Genomic DNA, 25,017 nt, shown 5'->3' with positions numbered 1-25,017 from the left:
TTGAATATTGTATCGTACCCCTAATTACAAGTGATAAATGACTTTGTAAGGACATAATAAAATGCATATCGATATGTTTATAGATTAAATTAGTTTAAACTTTAAAAAAGATAGTAAAAAAAAATAGAAAAATTATACAACCAAGACAAGCGAAACACCAAATTATTGGAGACAATAATCACACATAATTTGTACAATCAAGAACAACCAATGAAGGAAAATATGTTTATATTGTATATTGCATTAACTAAGTTAAAGGGCATGCTAATTTATTTAAAAAGCTTTTATAAAGACTGGTTAATATAATTTGAAACAAATAGCATCAGTTTCAGTCTAGTTTTGCTGTATAGACAAAATTATCAGACTTTTTTAATACTGTAAATTTCAGATTGCAAACAATTAATGAAAATCTACTAATAGTACACAACAGCACATCTTATTTTGGATTAAAAAGGTATTAAAGTAAATTTCATTCACCCCACTCATTCTCTCTATACAGAAAAATACAAATCAATCCTGCAAGTTCATATTTTATATCTCCAATATGCAAATGTCAAGGTCCAAATGATCACATTTAACAAATTCAAAAATTAAACAATTTTCCCACTTTATAGACAAGAAGCCCTCCAGTTTTCATCTTTTATATTAGCGGTTCTCAACGTAGGCGGTACCGCCCCCCAGGGGGCGTTCAGAGGACGGCCGGGGGGCGCTGGCGGACATTTTTACAAAAGGGGGGTGCTGGGATGCCTTTGGGGGACGTTTGGTCGAAGGTAAACTTTACACCTTTAATGCACAACAATGCCAGTTTAGACTTTGAGCAACTTGGTAAAACTGTAAAACTATAAACTTTGATTAAGAACCAGATTTGTTCTTTGTCATTTCTGTCCAGTAAAACTATTAATCTATAAATCAATAGACAGGTCTATATAAAGATATAATCCATGTTTCTGTCTCATATTTGTATGGCATTAAAAGGACCTGGAAATGTTGGTTTTCATTCAAAGTTCTGATTTGCGCAATAAATGCCATGTGGGTGAAATTTTATGGATGATACTCTGATGTCCCATTCTCCTGAAGGCAGCACAGAGCTGCACCACCAGAAAAACACTGAAGAGAAGAAGAGCTATGATTAATGTAGTTACAGTTCTATCCATGTTTTAATGTTGCAGAGCTCAGTCGTTTTGCTAATAGTTCAAAGTTTAAACTGGCATGTTGTACATTTTTTATCTGGTCATTTTGTGAAACATTTAACAACTATAAAATGGCACAAAATAAAAATATTTTTTCCACTCTGATTTGCTGCTGTTAGGCCTACCAATTTTAACTTGAATGTTCATTGCATTTTTCATAGACGCCTGTGAAAATAATTTCTATTCCCATGACTTTGTTCTCTGGGAAATTATTTTCATGATAAATACAGAAACAAACATAAAAATCAAAACATCTACAATGGCGAAAGTAATATTAATGATAAAATAATATTCAGTACAAAGTATCCTACAAATTCTTTGATGGGGGCGATGAGGGACCTGGATAAAGGCTAGGGGGGCGCTGGCCCAAAAAAGGTTGAGAAAAACTGTTTTATATGAACCTCTACATAGGACATATATGGAAAATAGTTCTACGGCGTTTCACCTGTGTGACGCCTCATGTGCTGAGTTAAACAAATTTTTTGAATAAAGCTTTTTCCACAGGTCCCACATGAAAACGGCTTTTCACCTGTGTGAATCATCATGTGCTTAGTTAAACGAAATTTGCGACTAAAACTTTTTCCACAGGTCCCACATGAAAACGGCTTTTCACCTGTGTGAATCATCATGTGCCGAGTTAAAGCCGGTTTTAGACTAAAACTTTTTCCACAGGTCCCACATGAAAACGGCTTTTCACCTGTGTGAATCATCATGTGCTTAGTTAAATTCCCTTTATGAATAAAAGTTTTTCCACAGTTCACACATGAAAACGGCTTTTCACCTGTGTGAATCATCATGTGCTTAGTTAAACTAAGTTTGTGACTAAAACTTTTTCCACAGGCTCCACATGTAAACGGCTTTTCACTCGTGTGAATCATCATGTGCAGAGCTAAAGTCGGTTTTCGACTAAAACCTTTTCCACAGGTCCCACATGAAAACGGCTTTTCACCTGTGTGAATCATCATGTGCCGAGTTAAAGCCGGTTTTAGACTAAAACCTTTTCCACAGGTCCCACATGAAAACGGCTTTTCACCTGTGTGAATCATCATGTGCTTAGTTAAATTCCCTTTTTGAATAAAAGTTTTTCCACAGTTCACACATGAAAACGGCTTTTCACCTGTGTGAATCATCATGTGCTTAGTTAAACTAAGTTTGTTACTAAAACTTTTTCCACAGGCTCCACATGTAAACGGCTTTTCACCCGTGTGAATCATCATGTGCAGAGTTAAAGTCGGTTTTCGACTAAAACCTTTTCCACAGGTCCCACATGAAAACGGCTTTTCACCTGTGTGAATCATCATGTGCTGAGTTAAATTCGGTTTTCGACTAAAACCTTTTCCACAGGTCCCACATGAAAACGGCTTTTCATCTGCGTGAATCATCATGTGCTGAGTTAAACTAAGTTTGTGATTAAAACTTTTTCCACAGGTCACACAAGAAAATGGCTTTTCACCTGTGTGAATCATCATGTGCCGAGATAAAGCCGGTTTTAGACTAAAACTTTTTCCACAGGTCCCACATGAAAACGGCTTTTCACCTGTGTGAATCATCATGTGCTGAGTTAAAGCCGGTTTAAGACTAAAACTATTTCCACAGGTCCCACATGAAAACGGCTTTTCACCTGTGTGAATCATCATGTGCTGAGTTAAACGTAATTTGCGACAAAACATTTTTCCACAGGTCCCACATGAAAACGGCTTTTCACCTGTGTGAATCCTCATGTGCCGAGTTAAATCACTTTTTCGCCTAAAACTTTTTCCACAGTTCCCACATGAAAACGGCTTTTCACCTGTGTGAATCCTCATATGATTATCAAGAGAATATTTGAAAGCAAAACGCTTTTTACAGGTCACACAGGAGAAAGGTTTTCTTTTCTGATTTTGCTTCTCAGCTTCAGCAGTTTCCTGGAAGATGACCTGCTCCTTGTTTGGTTCTGATTCAGTTTGGTTTGTTTGTTCATAAACAGGAACCACCATGCAGGTATCAGTCTCCTGTTTTAATTCAAGCTGTTCTTCACCCTGACTGGAGTAAACGTCTTTCTCTTCCACTTTTATTTGTTGATATTCTAGATCCTGCTGCTCTTCTTTTATATGTTGATCTTCTGGCTCTTCTTTTTCTTGTTTCACCTGCAGAGGTTCTACCTCGTCCTGGTCCAGATTGGATCTCCTCTCCTGGTTATACATCTCGTTCTCATAAACGTTATGTTGCAGGCAATCTGGAGAGGAAAACAGGAAAAAAGAGGAATTGTTAACGTTACTGAAGTAATTAACAGACTTTCATTATTTAAGACAGAAATCACCAAATAAACACATCTGAAAGTTCAAGAGTGCAGACATTCAGCTGACATTTGGAAAATTACCATATTAAATATTTCAGATTAATTTATTCACTGTAGGAATGATTGTTATTGTTTAAAAATTATTTTCTTGTATTATTTCTAATATTTCTATGTTGGAGCGATTATCTTTTTATTTGTATTACTTTGAACTTTGAGTTCAGTTTCATGTTAATTGTTTATAATTTTATAATTTTTTGTTTCTATACTTAAAAAAATCCTAACCAAAGAACCCAGAATTTTGACAGTGGGTCCATTTTCTGTAAGTTTAGGGACTGGTACAGGACCAGCATGCACTGGGCTTTCACCAGGTCTTATCTTTTTTTACTGCTAAGAATAATGATAATTCTTAGCAACAGAGAAAACATGCAAACAAAGAAAGAGACGCAAACAAATGAAATACAGCAAACAAGAAGAGATGACGGAAACAAAAAGCAAATAAAATGTAGCAAACAAAAAAAAGAGACGCAAACAAAACCCTCCTGCTGTGCTGGACCAAAACAGCAGAAGATGCCTCAGCACCGCAGGATATTGTTGATCAGATCGACGGACTATTGACATGAGGGCTTGACAGACAACGTGTCACAAGTAAGATGGACATAATATTGTGTATATTTTGTAATTAGAATATTACTTTACTGTATTTATGTCCACCAGTCAAATATCAGCTAATGCTAGCTGGTATAGTGCTATAGTACTTGGTGTTCAGTCCCCGCTCTGAAAGCTAACCGAGATTATTTTTTTAAAAGTTTCAGTTATTTTCTAACACTGACTTAGATATCTGATACAAGAGCCTATTATAGAAATGAAACAATATTATAAAAATAATAATATTACACGTTATAACATTCACCAGAAAAGTTTACACAGATGGCAATGGCTATTATGAACTTCACTCTGTCAAAGTAAGATACCTCCCAAATCTCCCGTTTATGTTTTGAAGGTTTCCTATGTGTGTGTGTGAGTGTGTGTGCAAGCGCTAAACATGCATAGCTTAATATTATTCAGTATTAATCATTATTTATTTCTGTCTATATTTATATAAATATGTATTGATAAGACGAGAGCGGTCCATTAGACGTCTGTCCTTTATTTATGTCTATGTGAGAAATGGCCAGGTCTGCGGAAGACGGGTCCTTCGAAGGCCACGAACATGTACGACCAGAAGAGAGAAGCTATAGCCTTCAGCTAGCTGCCTAGCCTCCATCTCGGCGTTATGTTGCTTAGCAACCTTGACAACGTGAAGTACAAAGTGCCGAAGGAAAAAAACGGACTCGAAGTTAGTTTTTTTTACTCGTTTTTTCAGTATTATTCTTCACCTTTTGTGATAAAGGCTGTTCCATACTAAAAAAGAAATCTGTTTGATTCTAAAATGTTTAAACATGTATAGCAAGGAATGTAAGCAAATTATTCATTTTCAAATACTCTCTAGATCTCAGGAAGTAAGACATTACAGTTAAATAAAACTATTATGTTTGAAGGCTTAACTTTAATCAGTCAAACCCATTTGTTCAGGAATAAATACTTCAGTGAAACAAATTTTTTACAACTATTACCTGGCTTAATATCTGTGTTCCACCTCCACTCATAGGGGGAAACTAGCGGGAGTTTTTAAAACGATTTGCCGGGAGACGTGCGTTCTCTCTCGGTGTACCGAACATGGAGCGCCCGGTCAGCTGACAGCTGGCGAGGGGAGCTGGCTGTTAATGCAGCGGGAACAGACATCTCCGAAAACGTCTGAGCAATATTGCAATTAAGTGATTTATTGATGCACCTAGCAGATATTTGAGATCTATACATCTACATTCTCGCCGAAAAATATTGTAAAAAATCATTTTGTGTAATACAGCAAAAAAAAAAAAAAAAAAAAAAAAAAAAAAAAAAAAAAAAAAATTGCTGCCATTGCTGCGTTTCTCAACACCCGTTTTAAAGGATGCAGACCCTAAATTTGGACAAGGCTGTTTTTTGTTCGACTCCCTCTAGTGGTCTGGAGCACTTCCGTTTTCAGCACTTTTTGTTTGCATCTTTTCTTTTGTTTGCTGCATTTCATTTGCGTCTCTTTTTGTTTGTTGCGTTTTATTTGCTATTTGTTTGCGTCTTCTTGTTTGCTGCATTACATTTCTTTGCATCTCTTTTTTTGTTTGGTTGTTTTCTCTGTTGCTGCGTATTTGCACCCGTCGGCCACAGGTTCATATAAAGACCAGCTGTGCCTTTATGTGGAAGGATAAAAAGAAACTGTTCATTATAGAAACAATAAACAGAACAGATTCCAGGAGGATTTTAGAAATACGGAGTTGTGTCTGCCTCGTTATTTTAACCTGTTGTATCCTGTTTACAGGAAAAAATCTGCGTCTGTTACAGCGACACCAGCCCTGTTGCGTGAAACACTTGCTTTACTAGCCTTTTGCTGAATTGTTTTTCATATTTCTCCTATTTATTAAAGTAAGTCTCAGCAGTTAAAGGAGGAGAGCCCTAAGAAAGATAACTGGTTCTATTTTCTCTCTACATAAATAAGCCATTCTCACAGCGTAGTTGTGATGTTTGCGTTCTTTTATCTGATATAAAAACATGTATACAGGAGGGGAACGGTTACTATAATGACCCTCATGCAGAAAGCTTCATACATTCAAACCTTAACCTGAATCCAAACGCTGGCGTTTCTTACCTATTCGGTATAAGATTATCTTGGGCTTCCGGGAGAAATCCAGCAGTCTGCGTTGATCATCCATCTCTTCCTCTTGATGATTTCTTTAAACTCTGTGAATGTTTCTTCAACAGCAGTCAAATGCTTGTTGATAAACTCGTTTATACAAACTCTCGAAAATTCAACAAAACAAACCATGCGCCATCTTGTTTCTCGTCTTCTTCTTCGTCTTTTTTATGGCGGTTGGCAAACAACTTTAAGGTGCATTACCGCCACCTTCCAGGTTGGAGTATGGATAAGAAGCTCATAGCCTCCTCGTTCTTCTAAGAAAATTAAAAAAATACTATCAAAAGCTATATTTCCTGATGAACTCTGAAACAATTCTCTTATAACCAACTTATTTTTATTACTACTAAGCTCACTAAGTAGTATCTTTCTTTCCCGTACATATTTGTTGGTTTGGACATACAGGATTAAATAGTACTCTTAACTTAATGAATAAACTTAATACAGGTTGTTGTATTTATTGTGGAAAGTTAGAAACAGTACAGCATATCTTTTTAGAAAAAAATTAATTGTTAATGCATGTCACCATGAGAAAAGCCTTCTGGGTTTTGCTTAAAAACTTTTTTAAAATATTAAAATCACACATTTTTGTCTCATGAAGTGAAAAATTTATTGGCAAAACAAACTTATTGTCAGAAATCTTTTCTTGCTATTCTATGTTTTTGTTTGTGACTCAAACTTTTGCTTGTGATTCTCACATGACATCATGGGCAGGGCCTAAAATTACAACAAAAAAATTTCTGGTGTGTGCAAATAGAAGTTTATGTTTGGCAAATAACATTTTAAGTTCACGAGACAATATTACTTATTTAATTAAAAAACATTTTTTAAACAAAACTTTTTGTAAAAGAAAAAAATTGGGGGTACTCCGGGAGTATGGGGTCCCGGCCCCTTTGATACGGGCTGTCAGGTCCCTGTATGATCGGTGTCAGAGTCTGGTCCGCATTGCCGGCAGTAAGTCGGGCTCGTTTCCAGTGAGAGTTGGACACGCCTAAGGCTGCCCTTTGTCACCGATTCTTTTCATTACTTTTATGGATAGAATTTCTAGGCGCAGCCAAGGTGTTGAGGGGATCCGTTTTGGTGGCCTTAGGATCGAATCTCTGCTTTTTGCGGATGATGTGGTCCTGTTGGCTTCATCGGAACGTGATCTGCAGCTCTCACTGGAGCGGTTCGCAGCCGAGTGTGAAGCGGCCGGGATGAGGCTCAGTGCCTCCAAATCCGAGGCCATGGTCTTGAGCCGGAAAAGGGTAGAGTGCCTTCTCCGGGTCAGGGGGGTCGTCCTGCCTCAAGTGGAGGAGTTTAAGTATCTGGGGATCTTGTTCACGAATGAGGGAAGAAGGGAGCGGGAGATCGACAGGCGGATTGGGGCAGCGTCTACTGTGAAGCGGGCGCTGTACCGGTCCGTCGTGGTGAAGAGAGAGCTGAGCCAAAAAGCGAAGCTCTCGATTTACCGGTCGATCTACGTTCCCACCCTCATCTATGGTCATGAGCTTTGGGTCATGACCGAAAGAACGAGATCACGGGTACAAGCGGCCGAAATGGGTTTCCTCCGCAGGGTGGCTGGGCTCTCCCTTAGAGATAGGATGAGAAGCTCGGTCAGCCGGGAGGGACTCAGTGTAGAGCCGCTGCTCCTCCACGTCGAGAGGAGCCAGTTGAGGTGGCTCGGGCATCTGGTAAGGTTGCCTCCTGGACGCCTCCCTGGTGAGGTGTTCCGGGCACGTCCCACCGGGAGGAGGCCTCAGGGAAGACCCAGGACACGCTGGAGGGATTACGTCTCTCGGCTGGCCTGGGAACGCCTTGGGATTCCCCCGGAGGAGCTGGAAGAAGTGGCTGGGGAGAGGGAAGTCTGGGCCTCCCTTCTGAAGCTGCTGCCCCCGCGACCCGACCCCGGATAAGCGGAAGAAAATGGATGGATGGATGGATGGAGAAATAATTACTATTCCAAAAGTTTTGATTACAAATTTATTATGCTTAACTTAGGTTTTTTTTTATTGAATATTTGGGGAAAATATTTAATTGCATCCTCACCAGACCCTAAACGTACTTAAAGTCTGGATCGACTTTTTTTCCCCCTTCATTAATGACACACTTTTATTACATACATTATATCTATCAAGGTAATTCAGGGTGACTTATTTTTTATTCTAAATTAATTCTTAATGAATTTAAGTGTTATTCTCCTTCAAGATACATTTGCCTAACGCTGGAATAAATGCAATGTACATTATACCCAAAGAATGAGCTGTTGCTAGGGAATCAAAGAGTGAAGTAGAGGCCAATTGAGGTTGAGCAACTAAAGCCTTTCCTCTGCCTACATCTCCCAGAATGCTGTTCTGAATCTGAATTCAGTGAAATTATTGAACATTCTAATATATTTTCTATTGATATTTATACTATTGATTCTCCTACTCTGTGTGACGTATAAAAGCCTGGACAAAGCCACAAGAGATGAAACACAGTTTTGTAAACCAAAAAAGCTAAGTGAACATTTTCCAATAAAGATGGCTGCCTGGTTTCATTATTTCATACATGCTTTTATCCAAGATCAAGTGTTTGAGAACTTGATCTTGTTAAACAAACATGTGATGGCCCCACCTGACAGCCTGCGGCGACGTATCGAAGTAGATGTTTCTGTTGTACTGGGCATCCGACACATAGATGGTAGCCAGGTCAAAATCCTGAAAACGCACAGAGCAGCTGTTAAAAAACAAAACTATTTTCTCACTCGTCTGCCTCAACCTCAAAAGACAGAAGCAGTTTCTAAAAACACATGAAGACTGAGTCTGTTTGAAATTCAATTTCCTGCTTGGCTAGAACCGTCGTCACCTGTAGATCTTGAGAGGAAGAACACCATATTAAACCCCCCCACAGTATCATGTACAATGCTGTCTGCATGAAACACTCCACACACGTCTGACCAATCACACAATACTTCACATAGACCTGAACCTGGTGTGGACTTGATTTTCATCTCATAACTACGTCAATGAGAGCAGACTGCGACTGTTTGGACATAAAACCCGAGCATCTTCTCCGAGACCGTGCCGATTTCCTCCTGACTATGGACTAATATCAGCCGATATTAGTCATATTGTTCCGATAAACAAAACTGGGCCAATATTAACCATCAATATTTATTTCCTTCTTGTTGCCATTTGTTTCTGGAGGGGGAGTGAACAAAGTTGGTCATGTGACAGCAGGGGCGCAAAAAGTGGGTATGCAGTGCATGCAACGCATAGGGGCGCAACACCAGAGGGGGCGTCAAAATCCCGTCTGGATGGGGCAGTGCGCCGATGATGTTTTCCCATACACTTCAGCGCGCCTTACGCTCCTTCACCTCGCGCACATAACGAGGTAAATATAGTGAGTTTTACCTTTCACGTGTCGTCGTCTTGGGTGGGGGAGGAGGACACGAGCGTATTTCTACACTCCTTCACCCTGACCTGACATACCTTCCTTCGGGGAAGGTATGTCAGAGAAAACATGCAAACAAAAAAAGAGACGCAAACAAAACCCTCCTGCTGTGCTGGACCAAAACAGCAGAAGATGCCTCAGCACCACAGAATATTGTTGATCAGATCGATGGACTATTGACATGAGGGCTCGACAGACTTTTCGCAAGTAAGATGGACATAATATTGTGTATATTTTGTGATTAGTATATTACTTTACTGTATTTATGTCCACCAGTGAAATATCAGCTAATGCTAGCTGGTATAGTGCTATAGTACTTGGTGTTCAGTCCCCGCTCTGAAAGGTAACCGAGATTATTTTTAAAAAAGTTTCAGTTATTTTCTAACACTGACTTAGATATCTGATACAAGAGCCTATTATAGAAATGAAACATTATAAAAATAATGTTTCATTATCCCGCTAATCTTACACGTTATAACATTCACCAGAAAAGTTTACAAAGATGGCAATGGCTATTATTTACTTCACTCTGTCAAAGTAAGATACCTCCCAAATCTTCCGTTTTTGTTTTGAAGGTTTCCTATGTGTGTGTGTGTGTGTGTGTGCGCGTGCTAAACATGTATCTGATGGGTGATTTTAACATAGGGGGAACGGTATCTGATGGGTGAAATATGCCCATCAGATAGGGTTCCCCCACTGTAAAACAAGGGGAGCGGTATCTGATGGGTAATATTGAGCATTAAAATACATTGCGCTGTTTTTATTTCATAAATATATGTATATATAACTAAACATATATATACATTTATAATAATTATAATATCTATGTGACATTTGTATTTATCACCACTATTATTTATTATTATTATTATTATTATTATTATTATTATTATTAGTTTCCCGCTAAATCGTGAAGAAAGTTACAACTTTGCCGAAACATATTGTTTGAGCTTGCACGGTGTCCGTAGTTCCCTACGCGCGTGCTTTCTCAGTGCTCAGCACGAGCACGCGCGTATTTTGCCGCGTGGGCGGTGCGGAGCGGCAAGAGGACGCAGGGGGAACCGTATCTAATGGGGAAACGCGGATTGACGTAACACCGGTAACCTCAGCTACTGCACTTTCTTCTATTTTCTTTTATTTTTCTTGATTTCTTTTGTTTCATTCTTAAAATAAACTGGTTTTATAAGGAACATTTTTTTAAGAGGATTTAATAAATGTCTTATATATATATATATATACACATTTGAAACTGTCTCAGATGTTTTAAATTAAATGCATTAAACCAAATGAAATATTCCTTTTCATTATAGAAACAATAAACAGAACAGATTCCAGGAGGATTTTAGAAATACGGAGTTGTGTCTGCCTCGTTATTTTAACCTGTTGTATCCTGTTTACAGGAAAAATCTGCGTCTGTTACACCGACAGCCCTGTTGCGTGAAACATTTGCTTTACTAGCCTTTTGCTGAATTGTTCTTCATATTTCTCCTGTTTATGAAAGTAAGTCTCAGCAGTTTAAGGAGGAGAGCCCTAAGAAAGATAACTGGTTCTATTTTCTCTCTACATAAATAAGCCATTCTCACAGCGTAGTTGTGATTTTTGCGTTCTTTTATCTGATATAAAAACATTTATACAGGAGGGGAACGGTTACTAAAATGACCCTCATGCAGAAAGCTTCATACATTCAAACCTTAACCTGAATCCAAACGCTGGCGTTTCTTACCTATTCGGTATAAGATTATCTTGGGCTTCCGGGAGAAATCCAGCAGTCTGCGTTGATCATCCATCTCTTCCTCTTGATGATTTCTTTAAACTCTGTGAATGTTTCTTCAGCAGCAGTCAAATGCTTGTTGATAAACTCGAAAATTCCACTAAACAAACCATGCACCATCTTGTTTTTCTCCTATCTTCTTCTCTTTAATGGCGGTGAGAAGCATAGACATAAATACGTAGACGCCTCATGGAGCGAGAAGGACCCCGTGCAGCAAACAGAAAGGGGGGGAAGGGACCACTGTCGGCCTCATACCATTGAGACTGACATTGCAATCCGGAAGTGAAGGGGGCGCTATTTCCTACACTTCCGTTTTAATATTCTTTTGAAATCTGATATATTTTCACCTTTAGGAAGGAGTTTCACTCTCAGAATGCATTTGAATTTATATCCTCTATTTACTTTAGGGCAGCTCAGAGTTTTTAGCAAATTCTGTAGTTTTCTGTGAACTTCTAAATCTGCCCCTTAGTCGCATCTTTTCGGGCTTACTACTGCCTCTAGTGTCGGGGAGGTGGTAACACAACTGGAGCTGCTGTTCCTTAGTCAGCTCAGCTTCACCATGTCGTTATTTAGCTATAAAGACGCTGAGTGCTGAAAATGTATGTTGTTTCTGAAGGAATCAGATGTGTATTTTCTATTTCACTTTTGTATCAATTTTCTTTTATCCTTGGCTTTAGCCTGTGAACCAGGACTTCTCAGAAGTCGGAGTTCTCCCAGTTTGACCAGCAGACTGAAGCCCTGCCTGTGGCCAGAATTCCCAGTGTAATATACATGAATTTGTTTTATTGCACTTTTTTTTCTTTCACCTTTGGTGTATTTTTAGGAGAAATATCTCAATATGAAGTACTAATGTATCAAGACAGCTAATGTAATGAAATAAAAATAAACTATTAGAATTTATTTCCACTCTGCTGACCATAGCAAAGTTAACTTTTATACTGTAATATTTTTGCAGGACAAAAGTAAGAAAAATATGTAGCTAATGTTTGATAATGTCTGATTTATCAAAGTTTATTGTTACAATGTCAGAAAATAAAAGGAAGTTATTTTTTTTCTTGTCTTCTTCAAATGTTAAATGCACATTAAATTATGGATTCATGTCAATATATTCTTGAATAAAAGTGTGTGTGTTCAGTGTCCATATAAAAATATCAGAATAATTTCTATCAAATAAAAACAGTGCTCTTTATTGATAAACTCCCCAAAGCAACTAAATAATCACATTAAAAGTCATAAACTCAGTGTTTAGTCATTTATTTGATTACCAAAAATATTAGCGTGTCTGAGAAAATGTGTCAAATATTAACTTAAACTACTTTGCAGAATAGCACTTTGTGAAGTTCGGTCCATTCACTTATATTAGCTTACGTCAAATGATATTTAAGTGATAAGTGACTTTGTAAGGACTTAATAAAATGCATATCTATATGTTTATAGATTCAATTAGTTTAAACTTTAAAAAAAGATAGTAAAAAAAAGAAAAATTATACAACCAAGACAAGCGAAACACCAAATTATTGGAGACAATAATCACACATAATTTGTACAATCAAGAACGATCAATGAAGGAAAATATGTTTATATTGTATATTGCATTTTCTTAGTAAAAGGGCATGCTAATTTATTTAAAAAGCTTTTATATAGACTGGTTAATATAATGTAAAACAAAAAACATGAGTTTCAGTTTATTTTGCTGTAAATACAAAATCATCAAAGACTTTTTTAATACTGTAAATTTCAGATCGCAAAACAATTAATGAAAATCTACAAATAGTACACAACAGCACATCTTATTTTGGATTAAAAATGTAATAAAGTATATTTCATTCACACCACTAATTCTCTCTATCCAGAATAATACAAATCAATCCTGCAAGTTCATATTTTACATCTCCAATTATGCAAATGTCAAGATCCAAATGATCACATTTAACAAATTCAAATATTAAACAATTTTCCCACTTTATAGACAAGAGGTCCTCCGGTTTTCATCTAACTGTCTTTTATATTAACCTCTACATAGGACATATATGGAAAATAGTTCTACGGCGTTCAACCTGTGTGACGCCTCATGTGCCGAGTTAAACCAATTTTGTGACTAAAACTTTTTCCACAGGTCACACATGGAAACGGCTTTTCACCAGTGTGAATCATCATGTGCTGAGTTAAAGTCAGTTTTCGGCTAAAACTTTTTCCACAGGTCAGACATGGAAACGGCTTTTCACCTGTGTGAATCATCATGTGCTGAGTTAAATGCCGTTTGTGACTAAAACATTTCCCACAGGTCACACATGAAATTGGCTTTTCACCTGTGTGAATCATCATGTGCCAAGTTAAACTAAGTTTGTGACTAAAACTTTTTCCACAGGTCCCACATAAAAACGGCTTTTCACCTGTGTGAATCATCATGTGCTGAGTTAAATGCCGTTTGTGACTAAAACTTTTTCCACAGGTCACACATGAAAACGGCTTTTCACCTGCGTGAATCATCATGTGCTGTGTTAAACTAAGTTTGTGACTAAAACTTTTTCCACAGGTCACACATGAAAACGGCTTTTCACCTGTGTGAATCATCATATGCTGAGTTAAAGTCGGTTTTCGGCTAAAACTTTTTCCACAGTTCACACATGAAAACGGCTTTTCACCTGTGTGAATCATCATGTGCTGTGTTAAACCATTTTTGTGATTAAAACTTCTTCCACAGTTAACACATGAAAATGGCTTTTCAACTGTGTGAATCATCATGTGCTGTGTTAAACGAAGTTTGTGACAAACTTTTTCCACAGTTAACACATGAAAACGGCTTTTCACCTCTGTGAATCCTCATATGAGCATCAAGAGAATATTTGCAAGCAAAAAGCTTTTTACAGGTCACACAGGAGAAAGGTTTTCTTCTTTTCTGATTTTGCTTCTCAGCTTCAGCAGCTTCCTGGAAGATGACCTGCTCCTTGTTTGGTTCTGATTCAATTTGGTTTGTTTGCTCATAAACAGGAACCACCATGCAGGTATCAGTCTCCTGTTTTAATTCAAGCTGTTCTTCACCCTGACTGGAGTAAACTTCTTTCTCTTCCACTTTTATTTGTTGATATTCTAGATCCCGCTGCTCTTCTTTTATATGTTGATCTTCTGGCTCTTCTTTTTCTTGTTTCACCTGCAGAGGTTCTACCTCGTCCTGGTCCAGATTGGATCTCCTCTCCTGGTTATACATCTCGTTCTCATAAACGTTATGTTGCAGGCAATCTGGAGAGGAAAACAGAAAAAAGAGGAATTGTTAACGTTACTGAATAACAGACTTTCATCATTAAAGACAGAAATCACCAAATAAACACATCTGAAAATTCAAGAGTGCAGACATTCAGCTGACATTTGGAAAATTACCAAATTAAATATTTCTGATTAATTTATTCACTGTATGAATGATTGTTATTGTTTAAAAATTATTTTCTAGTATTATTTCTAACATTTTCTATGTTGGAGCTATTACAAACAAAAAAAGAGACGCAAACAAAAGACCCTCCTGCTGTGCTCAACCAAAACAACAGAAGATGCCTCAGCACCGCAGGATATTGTTGATCAGATCGACGGACTATTGACATGAGGGCTTGACAGACAAAGTTTTGCAAGTAAGATGGACATAATATTGTGTATATTTTGTGATTAGAATATTACTTTACTGTATTTATGTCCACCAGTGAAATATCAGTTAATGCTAGCTGGTATAAGTGCTATAGTACTTGGTGTTCAGTCCCCGCTCTGAAAGGTAACCGAGATTATTTTTTAAAAAGTTTCAGTTATTTTCTAACACTGACTTAGATATCTGATACAAGAGCCTATTATAGAAATGAAACAATATTATAAAATAATAATATTACACGTTATAACATTCACCAGAAAAGTTTACAAAGATGGCAATGGCTATTATGAACTTCACTCTGTCAAAGTAAGATACCTCCCAAATCTCCCGTTTTTGTTTTGAAGGTTTCCTATGTGTGTGTGTGTGTGCGCGCTAAACATGTATAGCTTAATATTATTCAGTATTAATCATTATTTATTTCTGTCTATATTTATATAAATATGTATTGATAAGACGAGAGCGGTCCATTAGGCGTCTGTCCTTTTATTATGTCTATGTGAGAAACGGCCCGGTCTACGGAAGACGGGTCCTTCGAAGGCCACGAATATGGACGACCAGAAGAGAGAAGCTGTAGCCTTCAGCTAGCTGCCTAGCCTCCATCTCGGCGTTATGTTGCTTAGCAACCGTGACAACGTGAAGCACAGAGTGCTAAGGAAAAAATCGGACTCGAAGCTAGTTTTTTACTCTTTTTTTCTGTATTATTCTTCACCTTTTGTGATAAAGGCTGTTCCATACTAAAAAAGAAATCTGTTTGATTCTAAAATGTTTAAACATTTATAGAAAGGAATGTAAGTGTGGCAACCTGGGGGGTGGATTTTCTTTATTTTTAATTATGAACCCAAGATATAAACTCTTACAGGTTATAATGACCAACAACGCCACCTGGAATAATTCCAGGAAAATGTAATGAAAGGACGCAAGTACGTTCTGCTGGAAAATGAGACAAGATTCAGGAAGTTCTACAAAGTTTATTCGTCTTTATAATCTCTTTTTTAAAATAATGATCTGAAATTGAATGGTTAAAACAGTGAATGCAGTTAACAAGATTTATCATAAAACGTCTAAATTGCAAAGGAAACTGAGGCTTACCAGTGGGGAAGTAGTGAGGGAAAGGGGCAACATCCAGTGCAGAAAAAGGGAATCACCTAGACACAACAAAAACACGGCAAAGAAAGAAAAGGTGCTCCAACAAAACACGCGAGACAAGACACCGCCACCAGGGGTCACCACCGCCACCACAGAAGCCTCAGTCCTTAAAAGAAAGACAAAAAAATGAAACAATACAAGTAAAACAGTGGTACCATGGCGCTACAATGTTGCAGTTCATTCCTTCAATAGCGCCATCACTGCTCCCAGAAGCAGGGCAAGTTCAAGTTGGTCTTTTTAAAACAATTTCGAGTTAGGCAAAACAGCAGCGAGCATCAATCCAGGTGCAATGCCGAAGAGTCATCAGGTGGCTAACAAAAAAATATAGCAAATTAATTCAACTGCTACAACAAAATTTATAACTTGCAGCAGCCGTTTACCTGTGACCTGATAAATGCCCAATAATCAGATCCTCAGTACCACCTAGATGCAGTGCAACTGTAATAAAAAATGGTATGTGAAGGTTTTGTTTACATGAAACGGGTGTTACTTAGCCACGCTAAGCTCTTACCTTCCTATCAGCAGAAATGAATGGACAGATCGACCCCGATATTAAAGGTGCAGCGAAGGAGGCTAAGCAGACAAACCAGTTGACATTAATAGCCATTCCTAAAGCTGACAAATGGTCAAACAGCCACGCTTACCCAGAACGGCGCAAACAAAGGGAGCAACTTCAATTTGACGTCACGACGCAAGCAACCTCATGTCAGGTGAACGCTTGCTTATATGCAGCAGCTGAAATTACTCTTAAAGTGGCAGCGTACCATTTATGCTGCTACAGTCTACCCCCCCAACTTGCGTCGACGCCCCGACGACGACCTCTAAAAATACTAGCACCAAGGTCTAAATACTACAGAAACAGCATTGCAATGTGAATCAGGAGAGTCTGCAGCCCCATGCGCTAATGCCATTGGTCTTGGGAGATGGTGGAGATTGGAATGTTGACCTGCTGTTGAGCGTGCAGTTCTCCTCGCCACCCTGGGAGGGCCCTGATCATTACTTGAGCTGGCAACACTAGGAGTTTGAGATGCAGATGTTGAGGGAGCTTCATGATGGGATACCCCGGAGGACAGAGGAACAGTGTCATTTCTGACCATTTGTGGGACGGTGGGCAAAGAAAGTGGTGGCTGGTGGACATTTACCTCCAAAAACAAATCAGGATCAGTTTCATCCTCAGAGGATGAATCAGTCATTAGTGGCTCCCCATGAGGTGATGCTGGGACGTCACTGCAAACCACTGGTTTCAGTAGAGACCGATGGACCCTTTTAATTTTGTTCAATTCATCTTTAGGAGCAACAGTGTAAACTGCTCCAGTGTCACCCAACACTTTCAGGACCTTGTACACTTTGGAACGCCACAGATCCTGAATTTTGTGTCTTCCCTGGTGACTGGTGTTTCGAAGTAGAACAAGTTGGCCTTCATGCAGAGGTGAGTCTTGAACATGCTGGTCATTATTTCTCTTTCTCCTATCCGCAGCAGTCTTCAGCTTCTCCCTGGCTTCCTCAAAAGCCAGTTTCAGGCGCGTCTGATGCTCTGCAACCCACTTTTCAACACTGCCAGCACTTGGTTCTGATACATGGCCGAGCAGAAAATCTAAAGGAAGCCTAGGTTGTTGGCCAAACATCAGAAAGAAGGGACTTTCTCCAGTGCTCTGATGTGGTGTGGTGTTATAACAAAAGACAACTTGTGGCAAATAAGCAGTCCATGCCCTTTTGCTGGTGGTAGGAAGGGTACGCAACAGGTTATGAAGCGTACGATTAAACCTTTCACATTGTCCATTTCCAGCAGGGTGGTACGGTGTGGTCCTGGACTTCTTGATGCCATAAAATTGACAGAGCTGCTGGATGAGGGAACTTTCAAAATTACGCCCCTGATCCGAATGAACACGGGCTGGCACACCAAATTTTGAAAACCACTCCGTCACCAGGACATGGGCCACAGTAGAGGCACGTTGGTCTCTGGTTGGTATGGCTAGGGTGTACTTGCTAAAAACATCAGTTAAGATGAGCACATTCTCTCGGCCATCTTGAGAAGGCTCTAGGACTGTGAAATCCATGGCAAGGATCTCATTGGGCCGTGATGCTAGCAAATGGCTCATATATGTCCGTGCAGTAGGCAGGGTATCTTTTGCCACTTGGCACCGCTCGCATGACCTGCACCAATCAACAACATCAGAGGACATTTTTGGCCAGTAACATCTTGTCCTCAGAAGTGAGAGAGTCCTGTCCACACCTTGATGTCCATGATCTTGGTGCGCCCGAGTCAGGACCTCCTCCTTCAAGGCTGTGGGCAGCAACAACTGTAGCATCTCCTCAGCACCATCAGGGCGAAAGGTCTTGCGGTGGAGGACACCATCCTTCTCCACCAAACGATCCCACTGCCTCAGGAATGCCAACAGAGGCGACGGCAAGTCCCTTCGCTCTGTGCGGTCAGGTTGTTTCCTGCGAGCCCAGAAGCTCCAAAGTTCCTGCAAGACTGGGTCAGCATGTTGTAATACTTGCATATCCTTTGTGGTGCGTTCAGGAAGGACGGTGATGGCAGCTTGAGTAGCATCCTGTCTCTCCATCATCAGTTGCAGAGATTCAGGCAGACTGCTCCCTGGAACGAGAGCACCAACCTGTTCTCCAGTAGATGGATGTTTTCTGGAAAGGGCATCTGCATTCCTGTTCGCACGCCCGGACCGGTACTGGATCTTAAAGTCAAAGGAGGCAAGTTGTGCAGCCCATCTGTGCTCAGTGGCACCCAGCTTGGCAGTACTGAGATAACTGAGGGGATTGTTGTCAGTGAATACAAGGCATTTATGGCCCAACAAGTATTCTCTGAATTTCTCAGTCATTGCCCATTTAAGGGCTAGAAATTCAAGTTTCATGGAGCTGTAGTTATCCATATTGCGTTCAGTCGGCCTTAATCCTCGGCTGGCATAGGCGATAGGACGCACCCCCCCATCCTGTTGTTGGGAGAGGACAGCCCCCAGACCACCATGGCTCGCATCCACTTCTAGAATAAAAGGCAGAGAAAAGTCAGCGTAGGCCAACACAGGTGAGGTAGTCAGCCTTCTCTTCAGTTCCTCAAAGCTCTGTTGGTGTTCTGCAGTCCAACCCTCAGTGATGTCCTGTCTTGGCCGCTTCTTTGCTCTTGGACTGCTTTTCTGTCCCACTAGTTGGTGAAGGGGCGCAGCCAACTTAGCAAAGCCTGCAACGAACCGTCGATAGTAACTGGCGAACCCAAGGAAGGACCTTAGCTCAGTGGATGTGGTGGGGCGCTGCCAGTTAACCACTGCCTCAATTTTAGATGGATCAGTTGCAACGCCTTTATTAGAAATGACATGGCCCAGGTATTTAACTTCTGGCTGAAGAAAGGAGCACTTTGTCAGCTTTGCCTTGAGACCCTCTCTCTTCAGGCGTCCAAGCACCATCCCCAAACGCTCCAAATGCTGTTCCACAGTAGAAGAAAACACAACTATGTCATCAAGATACAGAAGCAATGACTGATTCTGTTTGTCAGAGAAAATGCGCTGCATAAGTCTCTGAAACGTACTGGGCGCATTACAAAGGCCAAAGGGCATTCTATTCCACTCAAATAGACCAAATGGCGTGCAGAATGCCGTTTTATGACGATCGGCTTCTGTAACAGGTACTTGGTTGTAACCACTTGCCAGGTCCAATGTAGAGAACCAGCAGGCGCCTGTAAGTGCATCTAAAGACTCCTCGATGCGTGGTAATGGAAAGGCATCTTTGCGGGTTTTGCTGTTAAGCTGCCGATAGTCCACACACATTCTCAGGCTCCCATCCTTCTTTTTGACCAACACAATGGGTGATGCATATGGGCTGCAGCTCTCTCTGATCACATTAGCACTAAGTAGCTGATTGATGTGATTCTTTACCGCTTCATAGTCTGATGGTGGTATACGCCTGTAACGCTGCTTTACAGGAGTCTCATCAATAAGGGGTATGTCATGACTAATTATATTTGTACACCCCAAGTCACCATCATTTTCTGCAAAGACAGATGAATAATCCCTAAGAAGGGTCCTCACCTGACCCTGATGTGTACTGGGCAGTTGGGAAAGGTCAATGGCCTCAATTTGGTCCTGCACAGAGACTACAACCTGAGAGGACACCTTAGCTGTATATGAGGGCTCTTCTGTAACACCAGCAGGCAGACTGATAACATTAACATGCTGCAGAGTACCAATTACAGTACGTGGGTAAAGCAATATGTCTGTAGAGCCCACATTAACAACTGGTATGTAGGCTGTGCCTCGCACCACACGGACAAGAGCAGGAGAGGCAAGCAAACCCCAGGCAAACCTGACTCAGGAGGCTCAAATAGTGCAGCCTGTGACAGCTGATCAGTGCATGTAGCAGCCACTAGCTTCATAACCCCACCTGGAACTCTACATACTGCACGACCCCGCACTTTTACCTTCCCCACACAGTCTGATAAGTCCTGCAAACTTGCCTGATGGCACTTTTGCAATGCAGGCCAGATTTCATGTGGGGCTTGTGGGACGTTGTCCCGAGTGAACAACCCTGCACCGTGCTGCACAAAAAGTTCATAATAGCATTTTTGAATTACATTCATGCCCAAAACACCTGGTGTAGGAGGTACTTTGCCAGGGGGATCTTTTACAATTAAAACACCGCAGTTTGGGATATCTTTGCCGCAAAGTTCAACACTAAGCTCTATGTACCCAAGGTAGGGGATATTTAGCCCATTTGCTGCCTTAAGCTGCAACCAGTAACAAGGGCGTAAACCATCAGGGCCCCCAGACTTAAAATGATCCTTAAAGAAACTTTCTGTAAGGGTTGACACCATGGAACCAGTGTCAATTAGACAGGGCACCCTAACACCTCCCAAACACACATCTACATGAGGACACGATGCAACAAGCTCTGGTGTTTCCCTACCCTCACATGGTGCTGTGACTGAGCCAATAGTGACCCCACCCGAACTGCGGCTCAACAGTTCAGTGGGAACTAGTTTTCCGAGACCGCAGAGTCATGAGGCAAGGAACTAGAGGGCTGTCGAGAGCCATGAGAGTGAAAACGTGAAGGGACACGTACACCGTCACATTCCCTGGCATAATGACCTGGCTGTTGGCACCGTCTACAGACTATAGGGGCATTACGAGGGGGACGACTTTGTTGGTGGGTTTGACCAAAAGAGGCAACGCTCTGAGTAAGTTTATTTAATTGCTCTTGTTGTCGTGCCAACATATCATGCAGTGCCCTCAATTCTGACCCCTGATCCCTTGGACTAATCTGAGCAGTGCTCTGGACAGCATACTGAAATCCAAGTGATGGAACTGAAAGACTCCGGGCCCTACTATCGCCAGATGAGCCCTCCCGTTCCCACCTAATAGCTTCAGCCCTGACATCAAGTAAAGTAGCTGCAGGCTTCTCCCGTACAAACTGTTTCAATGCACGCCGCAGTGGACCATCTAGAACATGCTCCACAAACTGATCCCTCAACAATACATCAGCATTAACCATATTAGTGGGTGCAGAGGCTTTAACCTTCTCCATTAATCCCATTAGTGCAAGTGAAAATTCTTGAAGAGTTTCATCTTCCTGCTGCTTTCTAGAAAAGAAAGCCTCTTGCAACGAGACATAGGAATCAGTACAACCATATACCTCTTTTAGCACTCTAATAATGCAAGCTGGATCAGTCCGTTCAGCACTAGAGCGGTATCTGAGCTCCTCTCGCGCCTCACCCTCCAAATGATCATACAAATAAAAAGCCTGATCAACAGGTGATAAGTGACGTGCCCTCATACAGACCTCAGCCTCCTCCAACCATTCATTTAACCCTATACCGGATCTTCCCCTGAACATCGGACATTTCCTGTCACGAGGCACAAACACCAACCTCTCTGACACAAGGGGACCTGAGGCGGGCAAAGCACTCTGAGATGTGCTTGAAGTAGAAGTGGCAGTAGAAGTACCTGGGGCAGAGAGTGACTGTTCCTGACGCAGTCGTTCGTTGTCTGCTTTCAATCGGACAATCAAGTCCCGCATTTCTTGGATCTCCTCCTCCATAATCTGGATCCTTTACTAGATGGGCTCACTGCTGTTTTGCCTGTACACACAACACAATTCTCCTCCAAAGCAAACAAAACACAAGACCACTACACATACAGAAAAACAAAAAAAAACTAAGGAATCAAGTCTCCTTTTACACAGCAATAATCCTGCCAACAACGCCAATTTGTGGCAACCTGGGGGGTGGATTTTCTTTATTTTTAATTATGAACCCAAGATATAAACTCTTACAGGTTATAATGACCAACAACGCCACCTGGAATAATTCCAGGAAAATGTAATGAAAGGACGCAAGTACGTTCTGCTGGAAAATGAGACAAGATTCAGGAAGTTCTACAAAGTTTATTCGTCTTTATAATCTCTTTTTTAAAATAATGATCTGAAATTGAATGGTTAAAACAGTGAATGCAGTTAACAAGATTTATCATAAAACGTCTAAATTGCAAAGGAAACTGAGGCTTACCAGTGGGGAAGTAGTGAGGGAAAGGGGCAACATCCAGTGCAGAAAAAGGGAATCACCTAGACACTACAAAAACACGGCAAAGAAAGAAAAGGTGCTCCAACAAAACACGCGAGACAAGACACCGCCACCAGGGGTCACCACCGCCACCACAGAAGCCTCAGTCCTTAAAAGAAAGACAAAAAAATGAAACAATACAAGTAAAACAGTGGTACAATGGCGCTACAATGTTGCAGTTCATTCCTTCAATAGCGCCATCACTGCTCCCAGAAGCAGGGCAAGTTCAAGTTGGTCTTTTTAAAACAATTTGGAGTTAGGCAAAACAGCAGCGAGCATCAATCCAGGTGCAATGCCGAAGAGTCATCAGGTGGCTAACAAAAAAATATAGCAAATTAATTCAACTGCTACAACAAAATTTATAACTTGCAGCAGCCGTTTACCTGTGACCTGATAAATGCCCAATAATCAGATCCTCAGTACCACCTAGATGCAGTGCAACTGTAATAAAAAATGGTATGTGAAGGTTTTGTTTACATGAAACGGGTGTTACTTAGCCACGCTAAGCTCTTACCTTCCTATCAGCAGAAATGAATGGACAGATCGACCCCGATATTAAAGGTGCAGCGAAGGAGGCTAAGCAGACAAACCAGCTGACATTACTAGCCATTCCTAAAGCTGACAAATGATAACACCCACGCTTACCCAGAACGGCGCAAACAAAGGGAGCAACTTCAGTTTGACGTCACGACACAAGCAACCTCATGTCAGGTGAACGCTTGCTTATATGCAGCAGCTGAAATTACTCTTAAAGTGGCAGCGTACCATTTATGCTGCTACATAGGCAAATTATTCATTTTCAAATACTCTCTAGATCTCAGGAAGTAAGACATTACAGTTAAATAAAGCTATTATGTTTGAAGGCTTAACTTTAATCAGTCAAACCCATTTGTTCAGGAATAAATTAAATAGTTCATTGAACCAAAAATTTTTACAGGCTTAATATCTGTGTTCCACCTCCACTCATAGGGGGAAACTAGCAGGAGTTTTTAAAACGATTTGCCGGGAGACGTGCGTTCTCTCTCGGTGTACCGAACATGGAGCGCCCGGTCAGCTGACAGCTGGCGAGGGGAGCTGGCTGTTAATGCAGCGAGGTCACCGAAAACGTCTGAGCAATATTGCTATTAAGTGATTTTTTGATGCACCTAGCAGATATTTGAGATCTATACATCTACATTCTCGCCGAAAATCATTTTGTGTAATACAGCAAAATTAATTTTGCTGCCATTGCTGCTTTTCTGAACACCCGTTTTAAAGGATGCGGAACCTAAATTTGAGCTCAGCTGTTTTTTGTTCGACTCCCTCTAGTGGTCTGGAGCACTTCCGTTTTAAGCACTTATTGCATCTTTTCTTTTGTTTGCTGCATTTTATTTGCTATTTGTTTGCGACTTTTTGTTTGCATTTTCTTTGCTTTTTGTTTGCGTCATCTCTTCTTGTTTGCTCCATTTCATTTGTTTGCGTCTCTTTTTTTGTTTGAATGTTTTCTCTGTTGCTGCGCTTTTGCACCCGTCGGCCACCGTAAGTTGTGTCTATATGGAAGGATAAAAAGAAACTGTTCATTATAGAAACAAACCTGTTGACAAATGACAGAAAAATAACATTGACACAATGTCTAATAAACAGAACAGATTCCAGGAGGATTTTAGAAATACGGAGTTGTGTCTGCCTCGTTATTTTAACCTGTTGTATCCTGTTTACAGGAAAAATCTGCATCTGTTACACCGACACCAGCCCTGTTGCGTGAAACACTTGCTTTACTAGCCTTTTGCTGAAATGTTCTTCATATTTCTCCTGTTTATGAAAGTAAGTCTCAGCAGTTTAAGGAGGAGAGCCCTAAGAAAGATAACTGGTTCTTTTTTCTCTCTACATAAATAAGCCATTCTTACAGCGTAGTTGTGATGTTTGCGTCTTTTATCTGATATAAAAACATTTATAAAGGAGGGGAACGGTTACTAAAATGACCCTCATGCAGAAAGTTTCATACATTCAAACCTTAACCTGAATCCAAACGCTGGCGTTTCTTACCTATTCGGTATAAGATTATCTTGGGCTTCCGGGAGAAATCCAGAAGTCTGCTTTGATCAACTCTGTGAATGTTTCTTCAGCAGCAGTCAAATACTTGTTGATAAACTCGTTTAGACAAACTCTCGAAAATTCCACTAAACAAACCATGCACCATCTTGTTTTTTTCCTATCTTCTTCTCTTTAATGGCAGTGAGAAGCATAGACATAAATACGTAGACGCCTCATGGAGC

The 25,017-nt window shown here is 40.4% G+C and overlaps 1 protein-coding gene, 2 long non-coding RNA genes and 1 pseudogene across 7 annotated transcripts; all 4 read right to left on the bottom strand.

Annotated features, from left to right (window-relative positions):
* Nucleotides 1–1,520: 1,520 nt before the first annotated feature.
* Nucleotides 1,521–9,488, bottom strand: LOC145550459 (uncharacterized). 3 transcript variants are annotated; one of them, XM_081604391.1, is made up of 3 exons: nt 8,831–9,488; nt 6,191–6,492; nt 1,521–3,405 (listed from the first exon to the last, which is right to left on the bottom strand). In XM_081604391.1, the coding sequence occupies exons 2-3, from the start codon at nt 6,252–6,254 to the stop codon at nt 1,622–1,624; spliced, it is 1,848 nt and encodes a 615-aa protein (XP_081460517.1). In that variant the 5' UTR covers nt 6,255–6,492; nt 8,831–9,488; the 3' UTR covers nt 1,521–1,621. The 3 variants fall into 3 exon arrangements, with proteins under 3 accessions (XP_081460517.1, XP_081460518.1, XP_081460519.1); XM_081604392.1 differs by having other exon boundaries at nt 6,191–6,489; XM_081604393.1 differs by lacking the exons at nt 6,191–6,492; nt 8,831–9,488 and adding an exon at nt 5,082–6,180.
* A 2,941-nt stretch (nt 9,489–12,429) lies between these two features.
* Nucleotides 12,430–25,017, bottom strand: LOC145550460 (uncharacterized; annotated as a pseudogene). The gene is made up of 2 exons (XR_014086352.1): nt 24,788–25,017; nt 12,430–14,660 (listed from the first exon to the last, which is right to left on the bottom strand). The product of XR_014086352.1 is annotated as an uncharacterized LOC145550460 (transcript).
* On the bottom strand, nt 15,851–19,311 carry LOC145550463 (uncharacterized). Of its 2 annotated transcripts, none has more exons than XR_014086356.1 (3): nt 16,845–19,311; nt 16,712–16,773; nt 15,851–16,306 (listed from the first exon to the last, which is right to left on the bottom strand). It is a non-coding gene; the product is annotated as an uncharacterized LOC145550463 (long non-coding RNA). The 2 variants fall into 2 exon arrangements; XR_014086355.1 differs by lacking the exon at nt 15,851–16,306 and adding an exon at nt 16,363–16,638.
* LOC145550462 (uncharacterized) lies at nt 21,160–23,339 on the bottom strand. The gene is made up of 3 exons (XR_014086354.1): nt 23,277–23,339; nt 23,146–23,203; nt 21,160–23,076 (listed from the first exon to the last, which is right to left on the bottom strand). It is a non-coding gene; the product is annotated as an uncharacterized LOC145550462 (long non-coding RNA).

The sequence above is a fragment of the Poecilia reticulata genome, unplaced genomic scaffold (assembly GCF_904066995.2).
Source record: "Poecilia reticulata unplaced genomic scaffold, P_reticulata-male-v2 Scaffold_52, whole genome shotgun sequence".
In the NCBI taxonomy this organism is placed as follows: Eukaryota; Metazoa; Chordata; class Actinopteri; order Cyprinodontiformes; family Poeciliidae; genus Poecilia; species Poecilia reticulata.
Note: the sequence above shows the minus strand (reverse complement) of the source record. Positions and strands in the feature narration are given on the sequence as shown.

What these genes read in the sequence shown, in the direction of transcription:
- LOC145550459 (XM_081604391.1), bottom strand. Translation starts at nt 6,254, where the DNA reads ATGGATGATCAACGCAGACTGCTGGATTTCTCCCGGAAGCCCAAGATA. An exon ending in GATAATCTTATACCGAATAG is followed by an intron (nt 3,406 to 6,190) that starts GTAAGAAACGCC and finishes TTTCCTCTCCAG; the next exon opens with ATTGCCTGCAACATAACGTT.